The sequence below is a fragment of the Triturus cristatus genome, chromosome 4_1 (assembly GCF_964204655.1).
Source record: "Triturus cristatus chromosome 4_1, aTriCri1.1, whole genome shotgun sequence".
Taxonomy (NCBI): Eukaryota; Metazoa; Chordata; class Amphibia; order Caudata; family Salamandridae; genus Triturus; species Triturus cristatus.
In genome coordinates, this window is record NC_140585.1 from 560,527,316 (window position 1) to 560,555,289 (window position 27,974).

Here is a 27,974-nt window from a genome sequence, read left to right on the forward strand (position 1 = left end):
ACTTAGTTCACTTATTAATTAAGCCATGCAAATGCATTCCCACGTGTAATTCCTTCATTAGTAAAGTTGATTAATAAAAATCTCGACAAACTTAATAATGAATCATTAGTAATTTTAATTATAACATATAAAAAATATAAGCTGATGTCTGAGTTTAAATAGAAAACCCTGCTCCAGCACATGCACCGACTAAAAGGAGCTCCCCTCTTTAAGGACTGTTTTGCGTTTGAATATTTTCATACGAGGGAGAGCCCAGCACAACACGTCCTTTTCATGTTATTGAAACCATCGAAGTAACGTAACATGAACACAGTGGAAAGAAAAACGAACCGCTTGTGCTTGATCGGATGAAAAGAAAGGCACATTGCAAACAATGTACGATCAAGAAACAACGTACTGCTCATGACAAAGGACGGCATACATCAATCAAACGACCCGTGAATACCCATTTGAGCGTCAGCGTATGGGGTCGGAGGACGCCGCTATGACGGGGAGTCTCCCAGGTAAGAGCGTATTTAGTATTCTCAGGGCTCAAATTGCTTTGTGCTGTAGTAAGGAAAAACGCGCTTAGGTTTACTGTGAAACAAGCGCAGGAATGAAATCAAATGAATCCTCTCATGGCAGCAGAAAATAAATGAATAAACGGGGAGTAAGCTATGAATCCCTGAACCTAGTAACTTCCATTTTCAATCGAGGAGATAACGTGAGTCCAAATAACACTCTCTAATCATTGTTGTGAATTGCAAAAGAACAGTTGACTTAAATATTATAGAACAAGAATGAAATTCAAGTTTAATATGGAGAGTTACGAATAAATAGCTGCATCTGCCAAGAGGAGTGCTGTGTGGTTCATTATTGTGGATAATATTGGAAGCAAGACTTTGTCCCTGTCTCGCCGCATGCACCGACTAAAAGGAGCTCCCCTCTTTAAGGACTGTTTTGCGTTTGAATATTTTCATACGAGGGAGAGCCCAGCACAACACGTCCTATTCATGTTATTGAAACCATCGAAGTAACGTAACATGAACACAGTGGAGAGAAAAACTAACCGCGTCTTCTTGATCGGATGAAAAGAAAGGCACATTGCAAACAGCGTACGATCAAGAACCAACGCACTGCTAATGACAAAGGACGGCAGACATCAATCAAATGCCCCGTGAATACCTGATTGAACGTTGGCGTACGGGGTCGGAGGATGCAGCTATGACCGGGAGTCTCCCAGGTAAGAGCGTACTTAGTATTCTCAGGGCTCAAATTGCTTTGTGCTGTAGTAAGGAAAAACGCGCTTAGGTTTACTGTGAAACAAGCGCAGGAATGAAATCAAATGAATCCTCTCTTGGCAGCAGAAAATAAATGAATAAACGGGGAGTAAGCGATGAATCCCTGAACCTAGTAACTTCCATTTTCAATCGAGGAGATAACGTGAGTCCAAATAACACTCTCTAATCATTGTTGTAAATTGCAAAAGAACAGTTGACTTAAATATTATAAGAACAAAATTCAAGTTTAATATGGAGAGTTACGAATAAATATCTGCATCTGCCAAGAGGAGTGCTGCGTGGTTCATTATTGTGGATTATATATATATATATATATATATATATATATATATATATATATATATATATATATATATATATATGTAACAACAGCCAATTTCAAATCCGAAATCAAAGCACGGACACCGAGGAGAATTGCAATATAAGTCGGTTTAATCGCTGCAACCAAAACAACGCGTTTCAGCTTTCGCCTTGTTCACGTCAAGCGTACAGTGATTTGAATAAAGTTTAAATATCTTACAAAATGATTGACACAAAGGAAGGGCTACTCAAATCATAAAGGTCAGGCTTAGGAAGAGTGGCAGCCATCTTAACACTGTAAAAGTTAAGTAAACAATGATACTGCCCAAACCATGTCAGAGGATTTAGACAGAAATAGAGGTCAAAATCAAAACCAGACAAAAGAACAGATCGGCGCCCCAGTGGGCGTAATGCATCTATCCATAATGGATTAAAGAAATATATCACATAATGCCATAGATCCGTAGTGTCTGCTTACAAATCAATTCAAGTTGCAAATATAGCCCAAGTGGGCTAGAGCAGCACCATATTGTCCATAGAGATAAAGTATGTACATAACAACTTAATTACTTGAAATCCACAATGACCTGTTCTGCACTTCATGGCCACTTCCTGAAAGAATACAATAAAATGTGTCAAAATATAAAATTACAGTTAACAGCAATCACAAAACAATTACTAAGTGCACAAGACAAAGTAATTCTATTTAGTCTGCAGGTGTACAGATAATTCCTCACTGGAATTAAGCCCTCTAGGAGACATTGTTTCAAAGTTCACTATGTATCTGGATTCAAGTTGTCTGAGCTGGAGTAGTTTATTACCACCCCGTACATTGTCAATAACTGCATCAATTACTACCATCCTAAGCGCTCCCTCATCCTGTTGATGTTGCTCAAAAAAGTGTCGGGCCACAGGGTACTGCCTGTTGTTGTGGCGAATGGCCCTGACATGCTCAAGTACTCTTTTCTTAGCACGGTGGATAGTACTGCCTATGTATGCTTTTTTACATGGGCATGTCAGGGCATACACACAATACATAGTATTGCATGTGAGAGCTTTCCTGATCTTAAATTCCTTACTCATGCTGGCAAATTGTACTCCAGTGCAGTCTGAGCTATTTTTACATGCTTTGCAATTCTTGCAACATCGGAAACCCGGGCGGCCGCCCATATTGGGTTTAGGAGAGTCAGTAATTATGTTAGGGCTAAGCTCATCTCTGAGCGATTTACTTTTCTGAAAGGTGACTTGTGGATGGCTTTTAAGATGTTTCTGCAAGTTGCTATCAGTGAGCAGTACATGCCAATACTTGTTAAGAATATGGCGTACGTCTTGTGCTTGTCCTGAATATTTCGTGATAAAACGCAGATTGTCAGGTTCCACTGAATGTTGACCAGGATGTAATAGGTCCCTGCGTGCCACCTCATCCACTCTTTTACAGGCCTCATTGATGGTTTTATTTTGATACCCTCTGTCTTTGAAACGTTGAATCATTATGTCTTTTTCCTTGAGGAAACTGTCTTCGGAGCTACAGTTGCGTTTCGCACGCAAGAGTTCTCCATAGGGAATGCTATACACTAGCTTTGGAGGGTGTGCACTGGTTGCATTCAATATACTGTTCCCTGCAGTTTTCTTGCGATACAGATGAGTATGCATATATTGATCTTTAATTTCTACAACAATGTCAAGAAATTCCACAGAGGTCTTGCTGATGTTCGCAGTAAACACCAGATTATAAGAATTGTTGTTAAGCTTCTTGACAAATGCAGTAGCAGAGTCAGCATCACCTTTCCAAATAAGGAAAATATCGTCAATATATCGGAGCCACAGGACACAGTTGGTAAATTCCGCCATTTGCGAGACCACCTGCTCCTCCCACCAGCCCATGACTAAATTAGCATAACTGGGGGCGAAGCAGGTGCCCATGGCCGTGCCCTGTGACTGCCGATAGATGACGTCATCAAATAAGAAGAAATTGTTCATTAGGCAGAACTCAATCATAGCCAAAATCATCTGGGAGTGGTTAAGCAGGGAAATGGATCGGGTTTTGAGAAAATGTTTCACCGCCTCCAGACCAAACTGGTGTTTAATGCTGGTATAGAGACTGCCAACATCCAATGTCACCAGGGTATAATCTGCCTCCCAGTGTATACCATCAATTGTAGTAAGGAAGTGTGTTGTGTCCCGTAAATATGCCGGTAAACTCACTACAAATGGTCGTAGGTAATGGTCGATGAAATGGGATGTGTTTTCTAACAGGGAGCCAATAGATGAAACAATCGGTCTCCCTGGAGGGTTAACAGGATCTTTATGTAATTTGGGAAGTAGGTATAGAACTGGGGTCCTGGGGTAGGGACATTTAAGATAGTTAAATTCTTCCCATTCTAATAGCCCCTTCTCTCTCCATTCCACCAACAATTCTCCATAGCTCCGATTAGATTGTGAAACTGCCCCTCTATTGGAGACTGAGTAACAAGCCCGGTCCCCCAATTGTCTGTAGCCCTCACAAAGATATGCAGCCTTATCCAAAACAACTACATTACCACCCTTATCCGATTGCCGGATAACGATAGTGTTATCAGCCGCAAGATTTTCTAAGGCTTTGATCTGATAACCACTGAGGTTTTTACTGCTGGTTGGAATTTTGCTATACCTCAATTTTTTCAGTTCCTTAAGAACACCCCTCTCAAAGACCTCAATGGCATCACATTCAATGTTAGGCAAGAAAACTGATTTTGGCTTAAAACAACTACCCGGGTTAACATTAGGATCAATATCGTAATCTTCCACATTAACATCAGGAATATCCACATCAGATTCAGACATAGAGGACAATGCATGTAACACCTCAATATCATCAATATTAAGATTACTCACAGGTACCCCAACATGCCTCAGTTCCTGTTTGTTGTGTTTGGTGTCAAACCATTTCTTGAGTTTAAGTTTGCGGGAGAAGTAAAATAGATCAATCCTAGTTTGTACAAAGTTGAAGTTGGAAGTAGGACAGAAGGACAAACCTAGGCCAAGAAGATCTCTCTCATCCTTCGATAGTACTCGTTTGGAAAGATTAACCACAGTCATGGTTGCGTTGTTTTGCCTCTTGTCAGCATTCCCATTGGGCTTCCCATTTCTTTTCTTCCTCCTCTGTTTGGCCTGTTTGTTCCTCTTGTTTTTCCTCTCCCGCCTCGTCCTCTGCCTCTCTGCCCAGTTTGTTCCTGGTATTGTTCTGTCCGCCCTTGATTCAACATCTGGAATTGGGCTAAAAAATTACTTGATTTTTTGTGCACAGTTGGACCAGCAGTACTCGAAGCTCCTGATGTAGATACATCCGACAGGTTACCGTCAGAGACATCACTCTCACTCATTTCCACAGCAGGTGTCGCCAATGGGAGGGAAATACCACCGTCTTTGTTGAAGAGATGATCATATTTTTTGTGAAAGGTTAAGGTACGGCCAGATTGATAGTCTTTGTAATCCCTCAAAAACTTCCGTTGTTTTTTAGCCGTAATTTCTTCCTCCAACTTATTCATACGAAGTAGCAGAGCCTTCACAAAGGTATCCAATGTGTCTTTCGCCACCAGTTTTTCCAGCTCACCATATACCACATCAATTTCTGCCAGTAATTTACTCCGATCCTTTAGAGCAAATTTAACTAGAATGCGCATCATCGTAATTGAACATGCCGCCGAGTTGTTTGACCACTCTTCCAGCATGTCTGGGTCCGGATCCTCATACGTTGGTATGGTAAAGATGCGCAGTCCACGTGGTACCCGGGCTACATCGATATATCTCTGTAGAGACTCCGCCTCCCACCACTTAGCCAGTTCCTTCTTGTGTAATTTCTCCAAATGTGTGTATAATTGCTGGATCTTAATTTCCTCAGTGATACTCGTCACTGGGTTCGCTGTATCACCATTTGAAATGCCTTGTGCAAAGAAAAGTTTGTTCGCTGTTAGCTTACGCTTAGCTTCCAAGGCTGCAGCCATAATCAACCAAGTTCTTTCTGCAATCTCCAATGCTGAAAAGAAAGACTGTTCAGTCTCAATAATCGTTCAGCTCCCTTCCCGTCACTTGGATTCTTCAAAGGGAAATATGGAAATGTCAAAACCAGGGCCGGATTGTGCCTCGCTCTCCGGAGCAGTTCGAGTCAGCCGACCACGAACGCAGGTCACGTAGCAAGGAAAAACCGCCTCTCCAGGATGTAAAGAGTCCGCTATATTTCTTTTGTTTATGACAAATTCACACGAAGATCCACTGCTTCGCCGCGTCTTTTAAGTAAGCCACCAAGCTCGTTTGTGGCAATGAAGCTTTACGAAGAAGGTAGACGGGGTCAGCCTCCGAATAATAGATACAATGTAACACAATCCCGATAAGAATGGAGGCTGTCTGATCGGGCGGTCCGTGCTGGGGCAATCGGCAGCCCCAAATATGTAACACCAGCCAATTTCAAATCCGAAATCAAAGCACGGACACCGAGGAGAATTGCAATATAAGTCGGTTTAATCGCTGCAACCAAAACAACGCGTTTCAGCTTTCGCCTTGTTCACGTCAAGCGTACAGTGATTTGAATAAAGTTTAAATATCTTACAAAATGATTGACACAAAGGAAGGGCTACTCAAATCATAAAGGTCAGGCTTAGGAAGAGTGGCAGCCATCTTAACACTGTAAAAGTTAAGTAAACAATGATACTGCCCAAACCATGTCAGAGGATTTAGACAGAAATAGAGGTCAAAATCAAAACCAGACAAAAGAACAGATCGGCGCCCCAGTGGGCGTAATGCATCTATCCATAATGGATTAAAGAAATATATCACATAATGCCATAGATCCGTAGTGTCTGCTTACAAATCAATTCAAGTTGCAAATTCTTTTGTCTGATCTTTATGATTTGAGTAGCCCTTCCTTTGTGTCAATCATTTTGTAAGATATTTAAACTTTATTCAAATCACTGTACGCTTGACGTGAACAAGGCGAAAGCTGAAACGCGTTGTTTTGGTTGCAGCGATTAAACCGACTTATATTGCAATTCTCCTCGGTCCGCCCCAGCACGGACCGCCCGATCAGACAGCCTCCATTCTTATCGGGATTGTGTTACATTATATATATATATATATATATATATATATATATATATATATATATATATATATCCTCAGGGGATCCGATAGTCCCCGTGCTCAAATCTGATTGGCAGCCAATATTTGAACCAGGAAGTGTCGATAGCCATCTTGGGACTCGACATCAGCTGAGTCCTACAAAAAACATTTAAAAAAAGATAAGGGGACAGGGTAGAAATACCCTGACTCCTTAGTTCTGGTCATGAGCCCCCCCTTTTAGGCTTTTGGAGCCACGGGGACCACCACCTCCCCAGGTTTGATTTGCCAAAAAGGAGGGGGGCGTAAGGGCCCCCTTCTTGAGGGTCTATAAGCCCCCTGGACCACCACCTACCGGGGCTAAAGAAATATTGTTGGGGGGCACGTGGATCCCCCGAGCCCCGAGGACCACCACGTCCCTGGGGCTAAATAACACCAAATGAGGGGCCCCGCGGCTCCTTGAGAAACGGGGACCACCACCTCCCCGGGGCTAAAAATTTGTAACAAATGGGAGAGGGACCACACAGCTCCTCTCCTGGGCCATACATGGCCCTGGGGACCGCCACCCCCAGGGCTGGCTCCTTCAGACCCGGGACATAACTGTTTGTGTTTGCTTGGCGGGAGCGGACAGCTCCCACCAAACAAAAGCAAACACTCCAGTTCAGGCGGGCGGGAGCTGTCAAAGTGCTCCCGCCCACTAGAACTGGAGGTTTCATCTCTTTCCCTGCCTGCTCCTGTACAGAGGGAGCTGCCTTTTCAGCAGCTCCCTCCGTGCACCAGCAATACTGGCTCCCACAAGAGATGGGAAGCTGGCTGCGACTATTTTGGCTGGGCCCTGGGGGATGAGGTCCCTGGGGCCTGGGGTTGAAATCGGTCCGTGGAGGGGTTGTAACCCCCTTGCTTAGTCAATGAAGGTGCAGAGCCCTCCCCTTTAATATAATAAAGCCAGTCCCTGGAATTGGCCCAGGGAGAGGGGCCACAAGGGAAAAAGAAAAGGAAGCAGAAAAAGACAAAACAGAGGGCAGAAAAACGAGTAGAAAAGGAAAACCAGTGGGCAGAAAAACGAGCAGGTAAGGCAAAACAGAGGCAGACAAACGAGCAGCAAAGGCAAAATAGAGGACATCAGTGATGTCACTGACCATGTCTTGAATTATGTACTACATGAGGTCATAAGCAGTGCATTGCAGGGGGCGTAAGTTATAGTTAGCTCAGGTAACTAACACTGCTGAATTTCACTGGTTTTGTATGGGTGAAATCTAAGCCTAAGTATAACGTTCCTATAACCTTTTGTTTTTGTGTATGTATGTCTGTATATATATATATATATATATATATATATATATATATATATATATATATTCACTTAAAAAACCATAGGTTTCACACATGTTATAGTTAGCTGGACATTTCCCTCGTAAAAAACCAATGAAATTCCCCCGTTATAGTTAGTGCAGGCAACTATAACTCACGCGACCGCAATCCTCTGCTGATGACGTCAGATATTACATCACTGATTACATATGTGTCTTTCTGAAAAATAAATATTTCTAATATATGTATAGCTAAAGATTAATGGAAGAAGACATGGGTAAGTAGGTGTCTAAATACAGTGATGTAATATCTGACGTCATCAGCAGAGGATTGCGGTCGCGTGAGTTATAGTTGCCTGCACTAACTATAACGGGGGAATTTCATTGGTTTTTTACGAGGGAAATGTCCAGCTAACTATAACATGTGTGAAACCTATGGTTTTTTAAGTGAATTTGCAAGGTTTTTTAAATGCTAATTCCTAACTATAATGTGTGTGAAACCTATGGTTTTTTAAGTGAATTTGTACGTTTTTTTAAATTTGTAAGTTATGTATTTATTAATATTTTTTTTTCAGGTTTTTCACCTCCCACGATGCGTTGTACGTGCCGTGCGCGCACCGTGCGCGCACCCCGCGCTTTTTCGTCGAAAAAATAATTTTTTTTTCACCCTTGGGGGTCCTTCAGTGACCCCCTGACAAAGGCTAGGGGGTCAGGAACTGTCCACCCTGCCCCCTTTTCACGTTCTTCACCTTTTTTTTTCACTGCCTCAGACTGCGAGAGACAAAATGGCGGCCGACACTTCCTGATTTCGACCGATTCGAATGTTTACTGACATCTGACAACCAATCAGAATTGCGCTCGCGCACGTCACCGTGCACGCACTGTGCGCGCACGGTGCGCGCTTATAGATATATTTGTACATTTAACTGAAATTTTCTCTGGAACTACTGAACAGATTGACTCCAGATATTCAAAAGGCACAACCCTGACCTGAGGACTACCTCTCTGCCAAATTTCAAGTAATTCTGTTCAGCCGTTCGGGCTGTGCCTTGGACTAAAGGTCCCTATGGAAAAATGCATGGGGAAAACGCGTTTTGGGACCCCCCATTTTCTCGGCCCCCGCTTGACTAAACACCCCGAGACTTTCAGGGTAGGAGCGGAGCGGAGCGCCCCACCTATTTTGAAAAATTCGCGAGGATTCGTCAACCGGCGCCAAAGTTATTCAAAATAGAATTTTCAGATGTCCTATGAAAACACGGTCCTAACTATAACTATCTACTGGCCAGTAGATAATATATATATAGATAGAACAAAATTACTTGAAATTTGGCAGAGAGGTAGTCCTCAGCTCAGGGAAGTGCCTTTTGCAGGTCTGGTGTCAATCTGTTCAGTAGTTCCTGAGAAAATCAAAAGTAAAATCATATATATGTGGGCGGAGCCTAACCACACATCTCATCCTGAGATCTGATTGGCTGTCAGCACTTCATCCAAGAAGTGTTGGCAGCCATCTTGGGACCAATATACATGATAGCACCTCATTAAAAAGCATTGCAGTTAATAGAAGGTTTTAAGACTTTAGTTACATTATAAATCATTTGTTGATGGTACCATACTAATTTTAGGAATTGTGGTATGTTCTAAGGTGATTTCACCATGTGAAAAAGCCTTCTGCTGGGATATCATGATTGAGAGAAAAATATTTTCTCATGCTTTTCCCACAGAGGTTTGGAAGGTGATCTATAAGCTAAACTGAGAGCATATTTTCTGTAAATTCACATTATCTTTCTCAGTCATATGAGAATGAAGTCTGACATTCTCAGTAAAACATGTACATCCAACAAGGGCAGAGACTGTCAGTTGGTTCCTTTGTGTTCTACTGCAGCTTCCCAGAGTGTTCCAAAGAACAACTAGAGCGCTAACAGTCCTACTTATGATAAACGTATGGCACACCTGAAGCCATCTTGCTTGGATTAAAGTGGTAACTCTTAAAACATTTAATTTAAAAAGGAACAAATTGAGGGGGTTCATTTTTCCATAAAAAGTATGATTAGTGCTGCAGAAAGAAAAATTAGGGCACATTTTGAGTGACTTCTCAAATCCTCTTCTATTTCATTAAAAAATTCTGACATGCAGACTGAAACCAGCAGCAGTTTTCCCTGGTGAGCAGTAGCTTTACTACAGTGATCTAATGAGCAAAAAGAGTGCTAACATTCTGAATTTATGGCAAATGTGTGACACATCTGAATGCCTTCTTGATGGAATCAAAGTAAAAAACTGAAAGTATTTCCTACTGAGGAGACTGCAGTAAATGAGGAAATTAGGAAACTTCATAACTAATAAGTCTCCCAAGATGGCCACCAGAGACAAAAGAGCCCAAATGTAGCCCAAATATCACCCAGATGTAGTCCAAGTATAGCCCAATGACAGAATATCCCAGAGTGTTCTTAAAAACAACTAGAGCGCTTACTGTCTTCATTATGACAAAAGTATGGCACACCTGAAGCCATCTTGATTGGAATAAACTGGTAACACTTAAAACATTTAATTTAAAAAGGAACACAATGAGGGGGTTCATTTTGCCATAGAAATTATGATTAATGCTGAAGAAAGAAAATGAGGGCACATTTTGAGTGACTTCTCAAATCCTCTTCTATTTCATTAAAAAATTCTGACATGCAGACTGAAACATGCACTTTTAATACCAGGAGCAGACTTCCATGGTGAACAGTAGTTTTACTACAGTGATCTAATGAGCAACTAGAGTGCTAACTTTCAGAATTTATGGCAAATGTGTGACATATCTGAATACCTTCATGATGGAATCAAATTAAAAAACTAAAAGCATTTCCTACTGAGGAGACTGCAGTACATGAGGAAATTAGGAAACTTCATAACAAATAAATCTCCCAAGATGGCCACCGGAGAGAAAAGAGCCCAAATGTAGCCCAAAATCACCCAGATGTAGCCCAAATATAGCCCAATGACAGAAGTGTGCAAAACACTTATTATTTTGTGTTTTTGCAGTGTTCTATAGTGCAGACTTGTCAGGTATTGGAGTGCTTTACATGAGCATTGGTTACGTCACACAAGAACAAATTCATTTTAGTTGTAGACATGAGAAGACTAAGTGATTTGACCAGAATCACAGAATGTCGAGCTGAAGCAGAAACTCCAACCTGGTTCCCCAGTTGCAAAGTCTGCAGTTCTGGAAGTAACACCACATCCTCTCCCCTAAGTGCAACATTTAATCGAGTGGTCAACTGGATAAAAGAACATAAAGATAACAAATAATTTAAAAGTGCTTTGTCGCTATTTGAAAACTCGGAAAATATGTCCTTATTTTAGTCTTTTAGAGCACTAACCATAATTTTGATGCCAATAAGACCCTCTCATATATGTAATTTCTAAAGGAAATGCTCTAGGTATTACAGTTTTGATTACATCAAGATGACGTCATGTTAGCAATCTAGTTGTTCATTAAGATACTGTTGAGAGGCAGAGGCCAGGGGCACGGACTCTGAAAATTGAAGGCAGGTAGGAGGGTGCAAAGGCAACAATTTAACCACACTGAGCAGGCAGGAAGGCCCGTGGCAGCACAACAGACTATGGAGGGCAGTGGAAAGGGGGGCAGGGGCAACAAACCAACAATACAGGACTTGCAAGAGAGGCTGTGGCAATGTAATAGACCATTGTGGGCAGAAGGAAGAGGCAATGGTAGTACAACCATACATGCCAACAGACCCGACTCAGCCAGGAAACGTCCAATGTTGTTAAGCTCAAATGGGCTTTATTTGATCTGTCTCCTGTCTACAATCTCCTCTTTTTCAATGTAACTCAAAGGGGAAAATCAATACCCCAGTTTTTTTTCAAAATCTCCCTCTTACCAAGTTCAAAATGTTCGCAAGTATGGTACATTGGATCATGGAAGGAAATGGGGTAGGGACATGGACTTGGATAACAGAGGACAGGAGGGACATGGAGAGGTGCACAAAACTGACCCTGCAGGGCAGGCATCAGGGTTTGCAGCAGCACAATACACCACACAGGGCATGCGGGACAGGAGTGCAGCACAACAATCCATAGAAAGCAAGAGGGAGGGGACAGGACCATGCACATGGACAACAGAGAACAGAGGGGCAAGAGGCAATGGTAGCTAGCTGACCATAATGGACAGACAGGAGAGAAAGCTGCAGCATAACAGACCATAAAGGGCAGGAGGCATTACAATGGAACAGACAAGCCAGGAGGGAGGGAGTAGGGGTCTGCACATGTAAACAGAGGGCTGGGGGCAAGGGGGCAGGGCAGGGCAGGAGCAGCAAAATAGCCATGGAGGTCAGGCAGGATGGGCACTAGAAGCAAGACACACCATGAAGAGCAACAGTGAGACTGTGATGGCATACACACAGACCATGGGGGGAAGGTGGGAGGGGGTCAGGGGCAGCTAACTGACCACACAGGGAAGGTGGGAGGGGCCATGGCAGCACAGAAGACCATGCATGGCAAGTGGGAGGGTTAGTGGCAGCACAATGGCTATGATGGGCAAGAAGGAGGGTGCAGGGGCATGCACAAAGGACGATGGAGGATAGAAGGGAGGGTCAGGACCTGTGCACAGACAAGAAAGTTCAGGGGAAGGGGCCTCACAACAGACCGCACGGGGCAGGCAGGAGGAGCAGTTGCAGCACAACAGACCAGGGAGGGCAGAAGGGTGTGGCAGTACAATGGACCATGTAGGACAGGAGGAAGAGGATAGGGGCATGGCATGTAGACAGGCAGGGTGGAAGTGGCAGGGACAGGTTACAGTCATCTGACAATGCTAGGCAGGTAGGAGGGGAGTGGCAGCTCAACAGAACACTCAGAGTAGCTAGGACTGGCAGGTCCATGGAACATGGTGGGCAAAAAGGATGGAGCAGGGGCATGCACAAAGACATCGGAGGGCAGGGGGAAGGAGAATAGGGGCAGCAAGCTAAGCACAGAGTTTAAGCAGGAGGTCAATGATGGGGCATAGAATTGGGCAATGGAGGGCAGGAGGAGTGGACTGGTACATCATACTAAATTGAGGGCAGTGGCAGCACATCAGACCATGCATCGCAGGAGGGAGGAGGCTAGTCCATGGATTCACACAACAGAGGATAGGGAGGAGGGGGATGGGGCAGCAAGCTAACTGTTCAGAGAAGGCGGGTATTAGGAACTTTATTGTTTTTAAAACGTGTGTCTGTGCGAACTACTTAAAATATGAACAAGTATGCAGCATATTCTCACTTTTATTCAGGAAGAAGAGGACGTTTGTGACTGTGACTCCGGGCTCACTTGGCAGAAACACCCCCTGACCCTCCAACCCCTATCGCAAAATGTAATGCCCGTGAAATGGGTAGGTGAACACAGTGTTATATAGAACATAGTCCTGAGAGCACGATTGAAAATGAAAACTAGATATAGTGTATGGTATAAACTATACACCAAAAAGTGTGATATAAGATGAACCGGGCGTGAAATATAATATGCAATACATTGTGCGCAATGACAGATTCATTGGAGAGCGCGAGATAGCACAGGCACTAGCGCGTGCTATGCGATATGCGCCTTGGAGTGTAATATGCACAGGGCAGTGTTGTGTAACCTAACCAGTCTCTAAAGTTGTAATATAAAATATGTGCTGGGGAGTGTAACGTTGCATATGCACTGTGACAAAGATATGGATCCCAGATTGTAATATGTATGGCATAGCACTGTGCGTTATAACATAGGCATTGAGGAAGGCACGTTAGATGGGGCAATATAACCCGTGCGAAGACAAGTGTGGCATGACATATTCACGGGGTGGTGTTACAGTGCACATGGGCTAGAGAGTGTCATAGCATATGCACTAGCTGGTGGAATACAACACAGAGGTGTGTGGCACTCGGCAGGCAATGGTGGGTGTAACACAGCATTGGGCTCTGCCAGGAGCGCGCTGTGACTCTCAAGTGATGTTCGTCCCCTTTCCAGAGAGTAAAATAAAAAGTATTACACATCCGGCAGTGGATGTGTGTTTTATTAACCGTGAGGGGGGTTTCTTGCATAGTTTTGGTCGAATTTTTGTCGAATCCCCTTTGAATGGCTTGGTGTGCATGTGTATTAAATGTGCCCGTCAATAGCTACCCATGTCTGTATAAATAAACGACAAGGGTGTCTACCGGTATTAGGCACGGTAGGGCATCAGACATGTCAGAGCTTCACTAGTGGTGTAAATACATTCCACGTGGATTCATTGTATGCATAGTCGCCTTTTAATGACTATCACGCAAATCGTCATGGTGATAGGTACGTACGGTTTGTCCAGCATGTCCTAGGTGTGTCTATAAATATATTTTTTTTAAAAATAATAAAAAACAGTGGCCGGCCCTGGGGATTGGGGTAAAAAAAATATAATTAGGAGACAGGCCCTGGGGGATTGGGTCATCAGGGCCAATAAATTAGAATAAGAAGGGGAACCACACAGCCCCCCTTCTTAAAAAATTAAAATAAATAAAAGACTGGCATCGTGTCGGAGGCCACGCCCCCTCCTTGCAGCACTCTGCAAACGCTCCCCCTGGCGAGTTGTAAGTTGGGGAATTAATTCCTCTTCAATACTGAGGCTCCCTGAGGGCCAACTAGCCCAACAGGCATCTCCAGTATGCGCCAGGGAGCTGCGCTGCAGACAGGTGTTCTGAGGCCAAGCCCCTTTTTACACCTCTCTGCAACGCAGCTCTGTGGCGCTTACTGGAGGTACCTAGTGGTCTAGTTTGACCCTAGGGACCCTTAGGATTCAAGGGGACTTAATCTCTCAACTTAGAACAGCCACAGGGCGCGTTTACACAGTGGTGAAGGGAGGGGACGGGGCCTGACGTGACGTGTGCAAACACGCACTATGGCACGTTTTAAATTGGGGATATAATTTCCCTTCAACACTGAGGGCTAACTAGCCCACCAAGTGCGTCCAGTAAGCGCCACTGAGCTGCATTGCAGAGAGGTGGTCCAGGCCGTGCCACTTTTTACACCTCTCTGCAACGCAGCTCTGTGGCACTTACTGGAGGTACCTAGTGGGCTAGTTGGACCCTAGGGACCCTCAGGATTCAAATGAACGTAATCTCCCAACTAAAAATGGACACAGGGCGTGTTTACACAGTGGTGAAGGGAGGGGACGGGGCCTGAGTTAACATGTGCAAAAACGCTCTGTGGCCTGTTTTAAGAGGTAGTTTTAATCCCCCTGCCCTATTATATACTAGGGGCTTACAGAGGAGGTCATGCTAATCACAGGGGGACCCCAACGCATAATGTTCCCTAGTGTATGTAGGTGTTTTCACTGTATTCTAAGTGTCTTTTAACATAGCACTGGCTCTAGGACTGGTTAGTCAGACTCAGTTACAACCAGTATCCGTCTGAAAAAGTTGAGGGTACAGGATGGTTTTGCAACAAGGATTCTTTCTGCTCTTCTTTTTGTTCTTTCTGCATGTTATCCTTCTTCCTGCACTTTTCTTCGTCTTTGAGGACTTCTGTTGCTTCTTTCTGCACTTCTTTTTTTACTTTCTGTGCATTTTTTCTTCTTTCTTCACATGTCCTATCTCTGTAGGCATAGTTAGAAATTAGCATTTAAAAAACCTTTGAAATTCACAGAAAAAAAACATAGGTTTCAGGCACGTTATAGTTAGGAATTAGCATTTAAAAAACCTCAGAAATTCACTGAAAAAACCATAGGTTTCAGGGGTGTTATAGTTAGCTGGACTTTTCACTTGTACAAAACCATTGAAATTCCCCCGTTATAGTTAGTTCAGCTAGCTATAACTCACGCGCCCGCAATGCACTGCTGATGACGTCACATATTACATCACTCATGACATGGTCAGTGACATCACTGATGACATCACTGATGACATCTCAAATGACATCACTGATGACATCACTGAAGACATCATCCTTGTGATAGAGAGGCAGACCTCCTCTCACCCTAATATAACCTTTGATACACACATTCAAAAATAGAGACTAAAATTTTCAAAACAATGGACATACCAATACCAGTTACAACAACCTCTTCAGTAATTCTAAGATCCACATACACATCCACTCATTCACCAACAGTCCTATACAGTCACTCATACATGTACTCACTCATCATATGTACTCCTCCACCTATACATCCTGTTACACAATGCCACTCATCCATAGAGTTACTCACACACATAGTCACTCATGCTAATAAGGAATCAAACATACATTTACTTGTATATACAGTTATACACACACCACCACACTTACTTCTACGGAAACTTACACATACTTAGTCTTTTAAACAATCACTTATAGAAACACATACTTATTCATACAGGAACTCTTTCAATCTCTCACTCTCACATATACTCTCTTATATACACCAATAGTCACATATACTAGTTTAAAACATATGTAGTTACTCATAAAGACACTATTGAGACAGTCATTCACTCACTAACACACCCATACACACACTCATCCACCCATACAGTCCTGCACACATGCTGTCTTCAACACATACAAACAGTGAGTCACTCATTCATGCACCTATGCACTACGTAATACCCCCCACCGAACCATGCAGACACTCATACTGATACTCAAAAAACCAACTAATAACCTATATAGACACCCATGTAGCTACTCACAAACCCATGCAGCCACTTATACACAAAGTGAGAGACTGATACAGATATTTACATATTTAATCATTACTCACTAAGCCATGTATTCACTATGATACACTTAATCAGTCAGTTACACAATCAATTTTTCAAAAACAAATCATCCATTTAGACACTTATATACCCATTTATTCTTCCATCGACCTTGAGATATACATATATAAAACATATTTAATTTTCAGAAAAACAGACATTCACTGATTGATGTCATCAGTGATGTCATCAGTGATGTCATTTGAGATGTCATCAATGATGTCATGAGTGATGTCACTGACCATGTCATGAGTGATGTAATATGTGACGTCATCAGCAGTGCATTGCGGGCGCGCGAGTTATAGTTAGCTGAACTAACTATAACGGGGGAATTTCAATGGTTTTGTACAAGTGAAAAGTCCAGCTAACTATAACACCCTTGAAACCTATGGTTTTTTCAGGGAATTTCTGAGGTTTTTTAAATGCTAATTCCTAACTATAACGTGCCTGAAACCTATGGTTTTTTCTGTGAATATATATATATATATAACCCACATGGTAGCTTTCTAGAAGTAAAGAATACAGAGTTAAAGAGTCAGACCTAGGGCATGGCAGTGGTGGCCAAGATAGTGGACATACGTGTCAGAAAACCCAAAGGACCACTGGAGATGCCATTGGCTCCACAGGGCTGATGGCATTCAAAATGGTGGTGGCCTAGACTGTGACTCACCTCCTTGAGGGAGGCCCGCTACCGCCGTGCTGGTTGTGGAGACTAGCCGGCGGGCTCTGCGGGTGTTGGGGACCACTATGAAGACCACAGAAATGAGGGAGCCCTCCAGTGAGCGGGAGTTGGGTAAAGCATCGAGCAGTAGGAGGGGCGATGGCATCACCTGGAATACCCGCTACCACTGGGATGTGAACCCGATAGCCCAAAGGCGAGAAGGGGTCATGGCCCCCTGGGACACATCCTAGCCCATGGAGGGGGTCCAAAAACTCTTTTTCCAATCCTATTTCATACAGGACATTTCTACAGTGATACGGCTAAAACTACTGAATGGAATTACACAACATTTGGCAGAAAACTAGATATTTATCCAGGAAATGTGCTTTTTGTGATTTGGTGTAAATGAATTCAGTTGTTTTTGAGAAATGAGGGCTCACAATTTATAGATAGTTTAGGCCACGGAAGTGCAGAATAACCGGCAGATCAAAACATAAGTTCTGATTGGCTGCACTCAACATCTACAAATATGTTTGGCAGCTATTTTAGGGCTCGGGAAACCCCTGTTGGGCCAATAAATGAAAAATGTGTATTTTGCGATATTGCTGGCGCATACCTATTTGGGGAGGGGGCATGCACCCACCCGATCCATGTAGTGGCCCCGGGGACGTCATCCGCTGGGCCCTGAAAGCAAGACAGTGTAATGGAAACCCCATCCCCTGGAACACTGTGAGTTGTAACAGGTAGGGAACATTTCATTGCTCTTACAGTGAATGTGAGCAGACGGACTCCCCCTGGACATGAGCTAAAAGCAACCTCCCTGCTCGAGCTCTGGCAGGCAGTGGACACAGGACTGCTCTTGCCTGGCAGGAGCGTAGAGGAAGGATGCCATCAGCCAAGCAGGAGCAAACAAGCAAAACCGGCTCCCGCCAGCACCTTGGATGCCCAGGAGCTGGCGGGACTGTTGGGGCCTCGGGGGCCCACTTTGTGCCCCCCAAAAAATATTTATAGATGTGATTTGTCCTGGGTAGGGCTGCGGCACCCAAAAAATAAACAATGCAGCCCTGGACCGTTAATATTTAAAAATAAATGAGCGGCCACAGCTGCTAATAATACCCATTATGGGCTGATTTACATATTTGTTCTTGCTATGTAGTGCCTCAGTCTGGGCATGAACCCTGCAATTATGATTACAAATGTTGTTGGGGCTGCATGGAGTGCAGCAGCCCACCAGGAATACGTTTTGAAAGTAACCCTCTGATTCCAGTGGTATATACAACATGACCCCAGGAGTTGGCCTAATGGCTAAGGCGGTCGACCTCAAATCTGGAGAACCAGGTTGCAGTCTCGGCAAAGACGCACAACATCCTGTGATTCTGGGCAAATCACTTAATCTCCCCGTGCCTAACAAAAATGAATGTATCCTCATGTAACGCAACTGGTGCTCGTGTAAAGCGCTCTGATACCCGATACCTTCGGGTCAAGTTCGCGCTATATAAAACTCCGTAAAAAAAAAAACTACAAAAAACTTTCTTGTGTTTGAAGCATTTCCCGAGCTGGAGCTCTGGCTGTTCAGCTGAGGATTGCAGCACTGCTTGTGGTTGGTGTTATTGCTGCATTATGTGGCCTGAGAAGAGTAAAATAATGCTCTAACACCTGTTTCATATTGTTTACAAAGGCAATAGGCTTTGCTTAGTATATAAGCTTATCTTGTTTAATGATGTGGTGACTCATGGTCAAATTAAAAATACTTGCCTTGTGGATTGATGTGGTTACCCCTTGGCAAAGCCAATAGGCTTGCCTTTATATAATGATGTGGTAATCCTTTGACAAAGCCAATAGACTAGCCTTGTATATTGATGTTCTTATAATTTAACAAAGCCAATAAACTTGTCTTATATTTTGATGTGGTGACCCGTTGATAAAGCCAATAGTCTAGTCTTCATTTAATGTTGTGGTGACCTCTTGATAAAGCCAATAGGCTTGCCTTGTATATTGATGTGGCCACATTTTAAAAAGCCAATCGGCTTGTTTTATATGTTGATATGGTGACCCCTTGAGAAAGCTAGTAGTCCTGCCCTATTAAAAATGACATCCCATTATATTGGGATGCGCGCCCTCATTAGCATGCTGTGCATGGGGGTTGACTGCCCCTGTGAGTTTAGGTACAAGTCCTCTCCACCACACACCAGTGACATTATAGTTAGGTATGGTAGTAAGATCATAATTTGCTATAAAATAACCTCTTGAAATTCACTAAAAAAAACAAAGGTTAAAGAGATTTTATAGTTCGGTAGGGCATTTACATTGACAAAAACCCTAGATATTCACTAAATAATCCAAAGGTTACAGTGATATTGTAATTAGGTGGAAATGGCAGTTAAAATACAATTTTAAACTAATAAAAGTTTACTGAGCTAACTATAACTTGATCCCTTGCTATTCACTGCTTCTAACCTCACATATTATATCACTCATGACATGTTCAATGACATCATTGACTGATGCACCATCGTCACTGTCGATTGCATACATTAATAGCATATTTACAAAAAAGTCACACAGCGCAGCAAGTCACCCTGCTGTGCTGCGCTACGTGACAGGCAAAGGGCAGGAATGTGCCGTATTAAAGACTAAGACGCATTCCGGTCCTTGTCCCTGCACTGGCACTGTTTTGGCTGCCTAGCACCAACAAAGGTACACTTGCACCATGGTGCAAGAGTGCCTTGCTTTGCAGACAGGATTGTTTTTGTGCAGGAAGGGACACCTTTCTGCAGAAAAACAATCCCGGGAGTCAAATAAAGATAATTCTCCTTGTTACGTCTTCCCTAGGAAGGCGTCAGATTTTGGGACATTCCCAGGTTTGCATGTTATTGTAAATCTGGGAATTGGTCAAAATCCAGGAGAGTTGCGTGGGAAAACCCATGTAATAACCATGGAACACCTACCTAGGGCAGAGTAGTGCAACGCGCTGATTTGCGCTGCAAAGTGGCTTTGCCTGGATTCATAAATCTATCAGAGAGGTTTGCGACACGCATGTACCATGTTGCGTGGTGCAAAAGCGATGTAAGCCTCTCGTAAATATGCCCAAAAGGTTTTATATAGGGTGTGTTTCACGATTCAGCCACTAACTGTAATCAAGGCTAGTCGTCCATAACATGCAGGGTGTTCTTTCCTAATAAATAATTGAATTGGACATTTAGAGCTTCAGAGTGCATGTCCTCTGTTGCACCGATGGACTTTGCATAAGAAATATATATATGTGTGTCTGTGTTTGTGTGTTTTAGAGAGGACCTGTGATAATCCAGTTTAGCTTTCCCTACATATTAAAAGCTGTCAACTTGGCCATGGTTTTACCCGTAAAAATAGGAAATCAGGACAATGTGTACTTACATATCATTTAATTGCTCTCGTGCAGTTGATTGGAAATCCGTTCACGCATATAATGCAATTTACCGAAAATATAAAATGATCGAAGAGCAATTAATAATTTCTGACACAATATGTATTTTTTTTTTAGTTCTCTCCCCTACTGGAACAACCGGTACTGTGACATGATTAATGGCACAGGTATGTCTATATATAAATATTGCATGTTTGCACTGTTACTGTTGTGTTCTTTGCTGTAAAGGAAGGTATACGTGCCCTTGAATTACTTTCAAGAAAGGTTTTAAACTGTAGCCCCTCAAACATGACTGGACTGGGAACAGCAAACAGCCCTGGTAATCTGCTCGCCCAGCCCCGGTAGCGGAGGGGAGTTGCTAGTGAGAAGCACCACTCCGCTTCACAGCTCCTGCTTTTGTTACAGGGGGCCGATATTGCAGCACTGCTGCAAAACCGGCCTCCAGTAACAAAACCGGGAAAACACTGGGTGCCCGCTACAGCCAGTCCAGCCCTGCCCTCAAAATGCATGCTAATATTACAAGTGCTTTAACCGTAGCTCTGCCAAGGTGCAGCTTCCATATTATAGTTCTAGCAAAAGTTAAACCCTTATGCTGGTATTTTTCTAGCTCTAAATTTTAGTCCTTGAACAACCATGTACATTTATATATTTTGTTCATAAAAATACATTTGTTGCATTTTCTTGTTTACAGTTAATGTAGTTTTGTGACAGTATTGGTAAAGTGCATTGACATTTCTCTGTAGGCCTATAGGAGTAAAATCCAACAGAGCTTGATCATCTGCAAAAAGAACAGACCTCACTCGTGCGATTCAATCACATTTTTGGGTAAGGGATTGTTATAGTATTCAGCTCCAAGCAGATCAGCTCAAAAAAGTGTAAAAAGTGCAAGGGCTACACTGTTTTAGACCATTGTTGAAAGGAGCATTCTGAGTTAGTCTTTCACTGTTGTAATTCAATTGAATTTACACCAAGTTATCCTTATGTAATATTTGAGTGCTGGCCCGGAGTCCCAAAGGCATATTTAATTTGGAGAATCTTCTCCACAAAATGCTAATATCCATCAGGACAAGTGAAGCACCAGGGCCTTTTATTCTACTGGGCATTTCCCCCCAAACAGAGAGAAGCCAGGTTCAAAACCAGCCTGCTCTACTCGTGAGTCTTGATTTAAGAGCATCCATTCCTGTAAACATGCCCAAATCAATTACAAGAATACCTTCATTCTATAACCCATTAATAAGATAAATTAGTATTGGTAAAGATTAATTTTTGTGCCTTTTCTGTTGATGAGCTTAATAATTGTCCATACCATGCTTCAGGTAATGTTTAATGCTTCAAACCCCTTCTAAAACGAGCATCGACAAGAAAAGGCCACAGCCTTGAAACCTATTTGCTTAGCCAATGCTTTGCCATGATAGGCAAGACCATGACAGCACAGACCCTTAGTAAAGTCTAACCACAACCAGAGGATGGCCCAACAACAGACCAATTGTGAGGGGCCGCTAACCTTAATGAACATTGTGACCTCCTCCATCCAAAGCCCCTAGGCTTGAAGTCTTTGGTTGCTGGTGAAATCATGTTCCATTTGAAGGTCTTACGTAGGAGGCGGAGGGTGTGGAAGCAGGAGGACGAGCCGGAGTTGATCTGGCAGTCCATTTTGAGCTTGGAGTCCAGGATGATTCCCAGGTTGTGTGCGTGGTCCGTGGGGGTAGGCGGGCTTCCGAGGGCGGGGGGCCACCAGGTGTCGTTCCAGTCATCGGGGTTTGGGCCCATGATGAGTACTTCTGTTTTGTTGGTGTTTAGTTGTAGGCAGCTGTTTTTCATCCATTTGGCGACGGCTTCCATGCCTTCTCGAAAGTTGTGTCTGGCGGTGTTCTGTTCATTGGATAGGGAGAGGATGAGTTGGGTGGCGTCTGCATATGACACAATGTTGAGTCCGTAGGTTCTGACGATGGGGGGAGCGGAGCCATGTAAACGTTGAAGAGCGTAGGGCTGAGGGAGGAACCCTTGGGGACTCCGCAGGTCGTTTGAGTAGGGTCCGAGAGGAAAGGGGGGAGTCTGACCTGCTGTGTTCTGCCGGGGAGGAAGGAGCAGATCCATTCAAGGGCCTTGTCATGGATCCCTGCGTCATGGAGTCTGCGTATTAGGGTGCGGTGAAAGACTGTGTCGAACGCCGCTGAGAGGTCGAGGGGGATGAAGGCTACTGTTTCTCCTTTGTCCAGTAGGGTGCAGATGTCGTCTGTTGCGGCGAGGAGGGCGGTTTCTGTACTGTGCTTTTTTCTGAAGACGGATTGGGAGGAGTTGAGGATGTTGTGCGCTTCGATGAATGTGGCGAGTTGGCTGTTGATGGCTTTCTCGATGACTTTCGCTGGGAACGGGAGCAGGGAGATCGGTCTGTAGTTTTTGAGGTCGGTGGGGTCCGCTGAGGGTTTCTTCAGGAGGGGGTTAACCTCGGCATGTTTCCAGTGATCGGGGAACGAGGCGGTCGCCAGAGAGTTGTTGATGGTGTGGTGGAGCATGGGTGCAATGGTGTCGGCAGCTCTGTTGAAGATGTGGTGGAGGCAGGGGTCCGTGGGGGTCCCGGAGTGGATTGACTTCAATGTCTTAAGTGTGTCTTCAGTGGTGAGGGCTGTCCAGTTGTCAATCGCTGGGTTCCGGGTGTCAGAGTGGTTGGGGAGGGCTCAGTGTGTTGGTTGTTTTCGTCAAAGTTGTCATAGATACTCTTGATTTTGTGGTGGAAAAGGTGCTGAGTTTGTTGCAGAGGTCTTGTGAGGGAGGGATGTCAGTAGACTCGCTGTTGGGTTGGGCTAACTCCTTGATGATGCTGAAGAGTTCTTTGCTGTTGTGTGTGGAGATTCTGTCTTTAATCTCTTTTTTCCTCGTTTTTCTGATGAGTTGGTGGTGGGCGTTGGTGGCAACTCTGAAGTTGTTGTGGGCTTCTTTGGATTTGGTGTTACTCCAGGCCTTTTCGAGGCGGCGGCAAGTGCGCATCGACTCTCCAAGTTCGGTGGTAAACCATCTGGCTTTCTTGGTGTGGGTGTTGTGGTTTTTCTTGAGGAGGGCTATAGTGTTGGCGCTGTCAGAGACCCATCTGTGCTGGGTTCGGGCTGAGATGTTGGGGTCGTCATTTCCTCGATGGTTAAGGTGGAGTTGGCGAGTGAGGACGTGAGCTGGTCGTCGGTTATTTAGGTCCAGTTTCTTCATGGGAGCATGTGATGGTGTCTGTGGATGGTGGGTGTTCTGAAGGTGAAGTGGACACATTGATGGTCAGTCCATGGGAGTTCGGTGGTGTGGCTGAAGGTGATGGAGTTTCCTGTTGTGAAGAGAATCACTAACAAAATATCAAAGGTCAGAATAGCAACCTACAAAAATATCACAGCAAGAATATCGAAGTCAAGAATATCGACATCCCATCTGCATTATGGTAAGTACAAAAATATTGTTAAAAATATCGATGTCAAAAATATTGTTACTACAAATATCGTTTTTTATTTACCTGAATAAATAATGTAAAATATAGTAAATAATACATATAATTAAAATAAACATAGTTAAAACATTTGTTAAATGTTTAAAAATTATAATTAATATATATAAAGTAAAAATAAATTAAACATATGCATATAATATATATACTTACTAATAATTTTAAATAATTATTTCAATAATTTATCAAAAAAATATCATATCAATTATACATACATCTATACACATAAAACAATAATATAAATACACATTAAATAAATATATATAACAAATTAAAATAATTAAAAATATTGTTAATTTTTGAAATATTAATTATATACTACATTAACTAATATAATACAAAATGTATTAGATAGCGGAGGTAAGAAAAGTACTATTCCAACTCCGAACAGTGCAACAATAGGGAAAATGTTGGATAGCGTAGGGGTAAAAATTACTATTCCCATCCCAGTGAGTGTAACAGTAGGGAAAATGTTGGATAGCGTAGGGGTACAAATTACTGGTGACAGTGGTAGGGGTTTGATAATTTGGAGAAAGCTTGGCGCTCGAGCGTGTACGTGGTTGGTCAAGTGATCAAAGTTGTCCGGTGCCACTAGGTCAGGGGGGACAAACCCAATGAAATTACCCCTGCAATGTGTAGGTCAAGACCTACAACAAAAACTGAAAATGAGATCCTGTGCACACGTATGGATAATTAGCTGGTCCTGTATGTATTCAATAAATGCCAGAAGGAGTCGGACAGATTCTTAATAATGGATAAACACCGGTCGACATCAGGTGTGTTGCGTGCAAGATTCCTTTTAATGAAAAGTTTCAGTGCAATATACAAATGGCTGATCTATTTTCCTTTGTATATTGCACTGAAACTTTTCATTAAAAAGAATCTTGCACGCAACACACCTGATGTCGACCGGTGTTTATCCATTATTAAGAATCTGTCCGACTCCTTCTGGCATTTATTGAATACATACAGGACCAGCTAATTATCCATACGTGTGCACAGGATCTCATTTTCTGGGTACAAATTACTATTCCCACTCCACTGAGTGCAACAGTAGGGAAAGTGTTGGATAGCGTAGGGGTTAAATTAACACACTCACTATTTAAATAATTTTTGTAAAATTAATAACATATTAAATATTATTTACCTAAAAAATTAATAAAAAATACCAATAAAATTACATTCATATTTACTTAAATAACATTAAATTACTTCCTACCCTATTCCCCCATAAACACACAACCCGCTACACATAAAAAAACCCACAAATAATTTAATTGTCACTTATTCAATTAATAAAATTTCATTACCAATTATTAATAAATTAACAATAAATTAACTAACAATAACAATAAATAAGAAATAATAATACATTAATTATAATTAATATAATTCTAAATTAATCAATTAATACAAATTAATTACCAATTAATAATTAAGTAACAATACATTAATTAGCAATAACAATAAATAGAAAAAAAACATAAATTAATTAATTATAATTAAATTACTTCCCACACTATTTCCCTATAAACCCACAACCCTCTGCACATAACAATAATAAACTTAATTTAATTATCAATTAACAAAAATTAATTACCAATTAATAATGAATTAACAATACATTAATTTACAATAACAATAAATACATAAAATAATACATTAATTATAATTAATAGAATGCTAAATTAATCAATTAATAAAAATTAATTAACAATTAATAATTACTTATCAATAAATGAATAATCAATAAACAATAAAATACATATTAATTAATTATAGTTAAATTACTTCCCACCCTATTCCCCTATAACCCACAACCCACTCTGATACTAAAACGCAAAATTTGCTTAAAAAATTACTAATTTCTAAACATTTAATACATATATTTAAAAATAATAAAAATACATTGCAAAAAAATGTTAAACATACATATAAAACACATACTAAAATACATAACACTAATATAAATATCATTATTATAACAACAATATTTTTGCTAACGATATTACTTACTTCGATATTACAAACTTTGATATTACTTACTTCGATATAGAAAAAACGATATTACTTACCTTAAGGTCGATATTCTGGTCAACAATATTCTTGACATCGATATTCTGTCCCCACGATATTAAAAACTCGATATTAGTGTGGGTCGATATTTAAAAATCGATCTTTTGACTGCTCACCTGTGAAGAGGGGGTCGAGGGTGGGTCCTGCTGAGTGCGTGGGTTCGGTCATGATCTGGCGGAGTCCAATGTTATGGAGGTTGTCCAGGAGGGATGCGGTGTTGGGATCCAGTTGGTTGTCAAGGTGGAAGTTGAGGTCTCCCAGCAGGGTGTAGTTGGTCGATGCGATGGCTTGCGGGAGATGATGTCTGTGATGGAGTTGACGAAAGCTCCGTGGGGTCTAGGAGGGTGGTGGATGAGAGTTCCTGAGAAGGTGGTTGTAGGGCAGGTCAGTATTTTGAAGTGAAGGTGTTCCATTAGGTCTGAGGACTCGTCGAGGAGTGTGCTCAGTCAGAGGGTGGATTTTTGGACGATGACGATTCCTCTTCACGGCAGGTTGGGGCGGTCCTTCCTTGAGATCTTATATCCTAGGGGAATCGCAATGGCAATGTCCGGTCCCAAGGTGGTGTTGGTCCAGGTTTTGGTGAAAAACACTACGTCCGAGTGGTGCTGTTGAGGAGGTCCAAGCTTTTGGTGGCGTGTTTGTGGAGGGATCGGACGTCGAGGAGGATGAATTGCAGGGTCTTCGGTTCGTTGTGTTCTTGTGGGTGGGTTGTGCTGGGTCCGTGATCTTGGCGGTGCTGTAGGTGAGCCGGCCGTGGTGACAGCTGAAGGGTCTGTGGGTGTCCGCTGGTCATGCTGGCTTGCATTTGTTGTTGTGGCCTGGGTTGAGTGTGTGGAGTGTTGCTGGGTCGTAGCGTTGGTGTCGCAGAGGTCCAGGGTTCCTGGCGTTGGTCGAGGTCGGGTCGCGGATGGGCGCAGACATGCTTGCCTTTGGCACGCCTGCGGCGGCCGCCATTAGGTAGGGGACAGGGAGGGCTGAGCAGCAGGGAGGCGGGAGCGGGGAGGGGAGCTGGATTGGGCTGGTTGCGTTGGTCATGCTGAGGGTGGCGGGGCCGCGGGGGCAGCAGCGGCAGGGAAAGCGGGCGGGAAAGTGGGTATAAAAGGAGTAATAGGAAATAAAGGAAATACAAGGAAATAAAAGTGGAATAAGGCAAAAAGCAGAAAATGAAAGGAAATAAAAGACGAATAAGGCAAAAAGCAGAAAATTGCAGTTAAGCAGAAAAGTGCAGAAAAAGAGAAGAGGGTAAAATGAGTGGAAACGGAGCAGAGCAAGAGAAAGGAGACAGAGGTCCACTGAGGCACAGGTATAACCTGCGGGTGGAGGAGGGCCTAGAACACCAACACGCGAGAGTGCAGGTGCTCTGGGGAAGGTCTCACTTAATGGTGGAACTGCAAGGGAAGGAGAGCAATTTCACTGACAATGAGTCACTGGCCTTAGTGGAGCTGGAATGAAGTTTTTGGGCTCTTCGCGACCCTGAACAAGCCCATTGATGGCAAACCTTGTTGCTAACACTGCCTGCCAACGCAAAGTTCTATCAACCCAACCCTTTGCGCTACAGTAGCGACCATTCACGTGAAGCACCATCGCGAAGTTGGTGTAATCTTGGTAATTTTTAGCAGCATTTGTAATGCAAAATGCTAGAA

General features: G+C 42.9%; 1 protein-coding gene across 1 annotated transcript in view; it reads left to right on the plus strand.

Moving 5' to 3' along the window:
• CD36 (CD36 molecule (CD36 blood group)) overlaps positions 1-27,974 on the plus strand; it is a 468,975-nt gene that overhangs the window by 275,863 nt on the left and 165,138 nt on the right. The window contains exon 6 of the mRNA XM_085652881.1: positions 20,889-20,938. Within this exon, the coding sequence (XP_085509007.1) occupies positions 20,889-20,938 (50 nt within the window). The remainder of the gene's footprint in view (positions 1-20,888; positions 20,939-27,974) is intronic.